This window comes from Eriocheir sinensis, chromosome 17 (assembly GCF_024679095.1).
Source record: "Eriocheir sinensis breed Jianghai 21 chromosome 17, ASM2467909v1, whole genome shotgun sequence".
Classification (NCBI taxonomy): domain Eukaryota; kingdom Metazoa; phylum Arthropoda; class Malacostraca; order Decapoda; family Varunidae; genus Eriocheir; species Eriocheir sinensis.
The window spans coordinates 2,787,501-2,796,765 of record NC_066525.1 but is presented as its reverse complement, the minus strand read 5'-3'; the positions used below and the strand labels follow the sequence as shown (position 1 = coordinate 2,796,765).

The window sequence follows — 9,265 nt, the reverse complement described above, 5'->3', positions numbered from 1 at the left end:
ATAGATTTTCATGCTATAGAAAGCGTTTGCGAGTATATTTTGTGAACGTACATAATAGAAGTATCGAATTTTTTTAAGTGATTTGGAAAGAGATAATGAAAAGAGAAATTGTCAGCGTGTTAATAGCGGGAAGAAGAGAGTAAGAATAGAATAGAGAAGAGAATAAGAAGGAAATAGAGAATAGAGAAGAGAACAAGAAGGAAATAGAGAATAGAGAAGGAAATATAGAGAATAGAGAAGAGAAAGAGAAGGAAATATAGAGAATAGAGAAGAGAATAAGAAGGAAATATAGAGAATAGAAAATAAAATAAAAAGCAAATAAAGAATAGAGAAGCGAATAAGGAAATAATATAAAAAAAACGTTCTATGATCGGTTTTGCGAATGATCACAAAAAGAATAGGAGTTTTCAGCGTGTTAAAGGAAAAAGGAAGAACGGTTTTATTTTCTTCAATGATTTTTTTGACCTTGAGCTGCTTCCTTTACCGTAAAAAAAGGAAAAAAAGTGAGTGATCAATGGGGTTGGCCGCGTGAAGGTCAAGGCTGGCTTCTCTGCGTGAGCGTCATCGGAGATTTGTCGTGTTTCAGCGCCGCCTCCTCCTCCTCCTCCTCCTCGGCGGTGACACTCCTGGGCAGCGGGCGGTATTGGCGATGTCACCAAGATAACACCTCAGTCCTGGACCTCTCAAGTATTGATTTATACGCACAGGCCAACGAACGCGCAAGCACTACCAAACCCTAACTTGACCAACCTAATTAAGTTCCTCCCCTAACTCTTTTAATGAAGCCTTGAAGGAAAATCACGAGGCCAAGGAAGAATTTGTCATAGCCTGGAGATGAAAACAAGATTATCCCATTAATTTGCCTCCGTAAGAAAATAAGAAGGAAGGGGGATAATTTTCTTTAATCATGCTCTCCATTGCATGAGACAGGTACGGCAGGAGGGGCAGGAGGGCCGCCGTGTGGGCTGCGCGGACTGGCACTTGACGAGACGCGGGGAACAGGTTCGCGGGTCAGTCTGGGTCAGGCCGCGACACGAGACACAGGCACGCCGCCGCCACCACCCAGCCGTCGCTTACTCCGGCAGGCGTCCATCCTCACCGATAGTCAGTCATCGCACCCCAGCATCCGCCCCGTCGCTCGTCATCCCTCTCCCCGCCTGTACTTCATCCCTCCGGCAGCCTTTAGATAACGCGGCGCCAGTCAGTCCATCGGGACCCACTAGAAAACAATCACCAAAGTACTCTTTTCCATTTGCTAATCCCAAGAGGCTTCGTGATTCATTGCCTTGCTGAAAACGTCGGTCTCTCGACTATTAACCTTTTTTTATCAATTGCCGCGAGTGAAGCGTGATACACGCAAAGGATTTAACTCTGTTTCAATAGTTGGGAACGATTACCCTTAATAAGCCTCAGGACGTTATGTAGATGTTTAGAAATTGGCTTTTATTGAGGCGGGAGTTTGCCGATAGAGGTTTTGGTGGTCGCCGTGCATCGTCGAGCAACGGAAGTGTCGGCCCAGGAGTGCGGCGGAGTGTAGTGCATCGGCAAACAGTTTGGCGCGAGGAGGAGAGGGAGAACGCACTTGAGGGAGCTTGCAACGTACCGAGTGTCTTTACAAGGCTGATTATTGATACTTGTGATGGCTTATGGCTCCCTGAGGGCCACGTGTGAGGCATGAGTGTGCGTGTGGCCGGCCGAGGGGGAGACTTGGCCGCGGGGAGACGCCTCCGGCAGGTTCGCCTCACTGAAGTGGCCTCCCGCAGGAATGGTGTGTGTCTGCGGGAGTGAGGTCACGGTGGATGGGCGGGAGCTCCCCTGACGTGAGGACGGTACCCGGGGCCAGCGCGGCGCGGCGGCTGGGGTAGCTGCCCCGCCCGCCGCCCTGCCCATCATGAACTCCTATAATTTCACTCTCGAGATCCTAAACACTTCCTGGATCTTCGACGATTATGAGTTCGATTTTTCCCCCAAGCGGCCCCCCGTGGTGGTGGACGTCCCTGTGAATGCCAGCGGCGGCCTCAATGTTACGCCGACGGTCGGGGGGGACGTCGGCGATGTGGTGCCGGAGGTCGCGGCCCGAGACTGGATGGTGGAGGTGGTGGTGAAGTCGGTGATCCTGGCCATGATCGTCGTGCTGACCATCGGCGGCAACGTGCTGGTGCTGCTGGCCGTGTTCATGTCTCGCAACCTCCGCTCCTCCACGCACTACCTGATCGTCAACCTGGCCGTGGCGGACCTGCTCCTCGGCACCACCGTCCTGCCCTTCAGCGCCACGCTCGAGGTCTCGGGAAAATGGTACTTCGGCCAGGTGTTCTGCGAGGTGTGGGCGACCGCTGACGTCCTCTGCTGCACGGCCTCCATCTGGTCGTTGTGCGTCATCTCGCTGGATCGTTACATCGGCGTGACGCGGCCGCTGGCGTACTCCAGCATCATGACGGAGCGGCGGATGTGCGTGCTGATTGCCGTGGTGTGGGCGCTGTCCATCGTCATCTCCATCGGCCCCGCGTTTGGGTGGAAGACGCCGCCGGATCCTGACCCCACCGTGTGCACCGTCAACCAGGAACTTGGCTACGTGCTCTTCTCCGTGACGGGCTCCTTCTACCTGCCCAGCCTGTGCATCCTGATCCTGTACTGGCGCATCTACCGGGCCGCGATACAGCAGTCCAAGTTCCTGGAGAGCGGTATCAAGACCACCAAGACCTCCGTCACGCTGAGGGTCCACCGGGGGGGCGACACGCGGCTCACTTTGCGGGCCCACCGTGGCGGCATGGGCCTGGGCATCGCGGCGGGCATGGCGGCGGGTCTGGCCACAGGGGTCGGGGGCATAAACGGACACTGCCTCGTGAACGGAGAAATGAAGCCCCCGGAGAGCGAAGACAAGCCGAAAGTGAGTGAAGGGAAGAGCATGTCCAGGCTAGTGCCGCCCAACCCCAACCTGCGACTCGCCATGACGCCCTTCACGTGGCAGGACAGACGCCGCAGCGCACGGGGCCAGCAGGAGCGGCACAGCGGGGAGGCGACGTCATCCAACCAAGACCCTTCACCCTCTGCCTCGCCCGAGCGTCGCCTCACGGGACCCACGGGCGGGAAGATGGCCAAGTTCCGGCGCCAGAAGAAAGCGGCCAAGACTCTGGGCATCGTGGTGGGCGTGTTTCTCCTGTGCTGGTTCCCGTTCTTCTTCATCCTTCCTCTGGGTATGTAGCCTCGTTCCCCGTACATGAGTGTCCCAGGTTCGAGTCCCGTCGGAGGATATGCCACTTACAACCACCTCGTAGGGCAGACAGTGCGAACATGACACATTCTCGTTCTCGACCTTGTTTGATGGTTTTAGATACAAGTGCAGTACTATAGTCTGTTCACTTAAGTCCGACCCAAGCTGACAACATAAACCTAAGCGTGTTTGCAAGCTGAGTGCTGATTGGCTACTGCTGTGGCTTCCAAGTTTTCTTTAACCTCTGTTTGTGTTTATCTCTCGCAACACTTTCTTCTAATCACTTTGCTTACGAAGACGCTTAGGTTTATGTTGTCAGCTTGGATCAGACTTATGTGAACAGACTATAGCGGTAGTTTTAAACACACACACACACACACACACACACACACACACACACACAATCAGTCTCACACAACCCAATACACTAATTCATCTATTTTATCCTTTTTTATTTCTGTGATCCCGCTCTGTCCTTTCGACCTTGAACCCTCGTCATGTTCCTTCCCCTCTCGACGTCTTTCCCCTTGTGACACCATTTCATCAACTCTGACCTTTCCCGACATCTGATCTGACCCTATTTCGGCTTTTTGACCTTAAACTCTTATCCTCTTCCCCCCGTCTTGGCGTCCGTCCCTTGAGAGAACCTTCGTCTACGTGTCTGATATAAAAATAATATGACCCCTTATTGTCAGAGAGAGAGAGAGAGAGAGAGAGAGAGAGAGAGAGAGAGAGAGTAAAGAGAAAAAGAAGGTAGGAAGAAAGGAGGAGGAGATGATGGGTGAGAGATGGAGGAAGGAGGTAGGGAGGGAGGTAAGGAGGGAGAAGAAGAAGGAGGAGAGTTTAACAGCAGCAGCGCCCTCCCTTTCCTTCCCTTCCCTTCCCCTTCCCTTTCCTTCCCCTTCCCTTTCCTTCCCATTCTTTCCCTTCCCTTCCCTTTTCTTCCTTCCCTTCCCTTCCCATTCTTTCCCTTTCCTTCCCTTCCCATTCTTTCCCTTCCCTTCTTTCCCCTTCCTTAATTCCCTTCCCTTCCCTTTCTTTCCCCTCTAGACATCATGAATATAAACAAGGTAATTGGCCCTTTGCCCCGACGGGAGCATCTGAACTGCTGACGGGGCTGCTGAAGACGCTGTATGGATGAATGAATGAATGGAAGGAGGGAGGGAGGGAGGGTGTGAAGGAAGGGAAAGAGGGAGGGATGGATGGATGTATGAGATGCCAAATTTCCAAAAGTTATCAAATTTTCTGTGGAGTTTGCATACTTTTTCTTTTTCCCCGTTGAGAGGGTTGGTTGGAGGGAAGGGAGGGAAGGGAAAGTGAGGGGAGCGAAGTTGAAGGGGAATATACCAAAGCAGTTTTCTTTTTCTCTTATTTATTTATTTATTTATTTATTTATTGCTTTTTGTCAAGTTTGCTTTGCGTTGTTCTTACTTAACCTTTCTCTTCTTATCCCCACCTTCTCCTCTTCCTCGTCATCATCATCATCATCATCTCTTCTTCTTCTTCTTCTTCGTCCTCTTCTCTACCTTTTCCTCCTCCTCCCCCATTCTCTCCTCCCCATTCCCCACTCGTTTATCTCCTTCTCCTCTTCCTCCTCCTCCTCCTCCTCATCTTATTTTCTTATTATTCTTCATATTTCTCTTCTCCTCCTTCTCCTCTCCCATTCTCCCTTCTCCTTCCTCACCTCCTCCCCCTCCTCTTGCTCCTCCTCCTCCACCTCTACCTCCTCCTCTTTAACCCACCCATCTACTCACAACTTCCCAGCACTCGCCCTCACCAGCAACAGGCAGGAAAAAGATGGGGTGAATTGTTAAGAGTTAGTTGTTTCCCTCCTCGTGTGTGAGTGGCATTAAAATTAACTGCAGAAAGTAAAGAGTGGCTGGGGTCCCTCACTTACCCACTCTCTCTCTCTCTCTCTCTCTCTCTCTCTCTCTCTCTCTCTCTCTCTCTCTCTCTCTCTCTCTCTCTCTCTCTCTCTTGGTTCTCTGGCGTGTGAGGGTAAAAAGGTGCTGGTTCCCGCCTTTTCTACTTGTTGTTGTTGTTGTTGTTGTTGTTGTTGTTGTCGTTCTTCTTCTTCTTCTTCTTCTTCTTCTTCTTCTTCTTCTTCTTCTTCTCTGCCTTACTGGGGTCGACCATTCCTATATGTTGTCGCCAGTATCTTCTGTCCTCTGCGTCCACTACGTCCAAACTCAGGTGCCTCTTATCTCTCTCAATTCCGTCCCTCCATCTAAATCTCCGTCTTCTCCCCTCCACCTGTCTCCTCCATGCCACTTCCACATGTTTGTCTGTCTCCTGGCTCTGCTGTACCTGGGCTTGGTTCTCATTCCGCCCTGACTATAACGATTGATGGGTTGCCACGATGTTGCTTTGGTCATTCATCTCCTCTGGTTTCATCTCCCCCACCTGGTCCTCTCTCTGCCTTGTCTTCTACAGTGCCTATTTTTTTTTACAGCAAGGGAGGCAGCTCAAGGGAAGTAAACAAAAACAACAACGAAGAAAACAACAACCGCTAGACGCTGCTCCGTATGAAAGCAAAGAAAAACTGTTACTCTGGCTGTCCATCTGTTGATAAAGGCCTTTCCTAACTTACTCTACCTGATCCTCTGTCTGTCATGGCTTCTACAATTCCTGGGTTGGGTTGACACTCTGTTACTTTGCTTGTCCGTCTGCTCATAAAGGCATTTCCCAACGTCCTCCATCTAGTGTTCTGTCCCTCTCCCTCTTCTCCTCCTGCTCTTCCTCCTCCTCCATCATCATCATCTTTTCTTCTCCTTCCTCTTTACCTCCTCCTGGGTTGGATTGCCACTCTACTTCTTCGGCTGTCCATCTGTAATCACCCTTCAACCATCATTCATCAGGTAATCACGCTTATTGGACTGTTAAAATGAACACAGACAGGCGAGCAGTATTCTTTTAAATGAGTCTGGCGCTTGGCTAATATAGGGACTGCATGAAACAACCAACAACATCAACAAAAGGCAAAATATTAGGTGCTGTCAGGCGAGTGTGTGTTCCATTTTCCGTATCGTTGTGTGTTGTGATGAAATACAAAACTCTGAAATTACGACTTTTTTAATAGAGAGAGAATTTCTACATATCTTGAGTTATTTATCGAATATTCCCTTTTACCAGTTATTGTGAATTATTTTAGTGTTAGAAATAGACACAGAGGCGGCGCGGACACTCTTTTATATGAGTTTTCCACTTCACTGATAGGGACGCAATGAAACACACACGCACGCACACACACACACACACACACACACAGACACACACACAGAGAGAGGTAGAGCAAAATGCCGTGTGTGCTGGGAGGTGAAAATTCTCTCTCTCTCTCTCTCTCTCTCTCTCTCTCTCTCTCTCTCTCTCTCTCTCTCTCTCTCTCTCTCTCTCTCTCTCTCTCTCTCTCTCTCTCTCTCTCTCTCTCTCTCTCTCTCTCTCATTTAATCATTTTTTCTTGCTTTTCTTCCTCTTTTTTTCATAATTGTCTTTATATATTTCTTTCTTTCTTTGCTTATTTATGTCTATCCATCTTCCTTTCTACTCTCTCTCTCTCTCTCTTTCTCTCTCTCTCTCTCTCTCTCTCTCTCTCTCTCTCTCTCTCTCTCTCTCTCTCTCTCTCTCTCTCTCTCTCTCTCTCTCTCTCTCTCTCTCTCTCTCTCTCTCTCTCTCTCTCTCTCTCTCTCTCTCTCTCTCTATCTATCTATCAATCTATCTATCGCCACTTTTTTGAAACATTTTGGGGTGTGATTTTAGTCCATCATCAGCTGTGACACGTGGCGGACAGGGGCGTGCAATCTGACAGCGTTGAAATACCGTGTCCCCGCAAAAATAATACACCATGAATTTCTACTTCATGAATTCCAGCGTACAGATTCGTATTTCATCACCTGCACCAATTATAAATACATCATCTTTTACAATACATTCTTTTTTTCATTGCTAATATTACACCCACACCCACACCCACAAAAAACAATACACTATGAATTTCTCAGTAACTCATAATTTCTACTTCATGAATTCCTGGGTACAGATTCGTATTTCATCACGTGCAGCAATTATAAATACATCATCTTTTACAATACATTCTTTTTTTCATTGCTAATATTACACCCACACCCACACACACAAAAAACAATACACTATGAATTTCTCAGTAACTCATAAATTCTACTTCATTAATTCCAGCGTACAGATTCCCATTCATCACGTGCAGCAATTATAAATACATCATCTTTTACAATACATTCTTTTTTTCATTGCTAATATTACACCCACACCCACACACAAAAAAACAATACACTATGAATTTCTCAGTAACTCATAATTTCAACCGCATCAATTCCCGCGTACAGATTGGTATTCATCGTGTGCACCATTTAGAAATACATCATCTTTTACAATACATTCTTTTTTTTCATTGCTAATATTACACCCACACAAATATAAATACACCATGAATTTCTCAGTTAACTCATAATTTCAACTGCATCAATTCCCGCGTACAGATTGGCATTCATCATGTGCACCATTTAGAAATACAACATAAATTTTTACAATACATTCTTTTTTTTCGTTGCTAATATTACACCCACACAAATATAAATACACCATGAATTTCTCAGTTAACTCATAATTTCTGCTTCATTAATTCATATTTTTCATTCTTTTATCTTTTCGTTGCTAATATTACACATCCCCAAAACTACATCATGGATTTCACAGTAACTCATAATTTCAACTTAATTAATTCCAGCGTAAAGGTTGGCATTCATATTTTACAACACTATACAAAAATCTTTTCAAATACATTCTTTTTTTTTTTTTACATTGCTAAGCCTTTTGGAACCTATGACAATTATTATATTTTACTATCATCTTCAATAAAACTTTCTGAGCCTCTTTTTGTTCAGCCTAAGTCTACCTCTATCCTCGTCTTTTAAAATACGTATCTTTTTAAACATTTCTAAGCCTTCAATAACCCATGGCACATATTTTACCATTATATTGTAGCAGTGAATAGCGGGCTTTTTTTCATTATTATTATTATTATTATTATTATTTTTTTTTTTATAAAAAAATTCAGTCTGAATTTAGCTTATCTCCGTCCTTGCCCGTGTTTTTTGCCTTTGAGCTGCTTCCTTTACTATAAAAAAATCCATAAAACACAATCTGATCTCTCTTTATCAGTCTGAATTTAGCTTTATCTCCGTCCTTGCCCGTCTAGTTTCGCTAAAATCACTTGTAAATGCTTAATCTATCACACCACATTCATTCTTTGGCATTGATGAGCTTCTAATAACCTCTGACAGCTATACTTCACTGTCATCTTTCATAAAACGTGTACTGATCTCCCTTTAACAGTGTAAATCTACCTTAATCCACGTTCCTGTTAGTCTAGTTTAAATATATTCATTTTTTTACATATTGCTAAGCCTTTGAGAGCCTCTGACAGCTACATTTCACTATCATCTTCCATAAAACACATTCTAATCCTCTTTGTCAGTCTAAATCTACCTTTATCTTTATCCTTTCTCGTCTGATTTCATTCCTTTAATATTGCTGGGCCTTCAAGCACCCATGACAGCTATATTTTAACATCATCTTTACTAAAACGTGTTCTGATCTCCCTTTCCCAGTCTAAATCTACCTTAATCCTCTTCCCCGCTCGTCTGGTTTGACCTTTTCTGTTCTCTTGCGGTGTAGGTGGCGTGCGATGCGGCGCTTTCTGCTGGCAAGAGAATCAGTAAGATCTAGGGTGCTTACAGAGACCTTACATTCGCTATTATGAGCTTGGGAATAGGAGGAGCAGGAGGAGGAGGAGGAGGGAAAGCAGGAGGGGAAAGAGAGGGTAGGAGAGGGAGAGGAGGAGGAGGAGGTGGTGTAATGTCGCACAGAAATGAGAGAGGGAAAGTTGTGGAGGCTGTTTGTGAGGGCTTTTGCAGGCACAACACATTGGTGGTGAAACTGGCAGCAGAGGTGTGGAGGTGTGGTGTGGAAATCTGATGAGGCGGTGAAGTGGAAGGGTGGGAAGGTGTGGGAAGGTGTGGG

At 46.5% G+C, this 9,265-nt stretch overlaps 1 protein-coding gene across 1 annotated transcript in view; it reads left to right on the top strand.

The window, feature by feature from the left end:
- The first annotated feature begins 457 nt into the window (after positions 1–457).
- The window catches only part of LOC126999766 (alpha-1A adrenergic receptor-like), a 73,577-nt gene continuing 64,769 nt past the window's right edge, over positions 458–9,265 (top strand). The window contains exon 1 of the mRNA XM_050862629.1: positions 458–3,194. Coding sequence (XP_050718586.1) covers positions 1,892–3,194 — 1,303 coding nt within the window. The 5' untranslated portion in view covers positions 458–1,891. The remainder of the gene's footprint in view (positions 3,195–9,265) is intronic.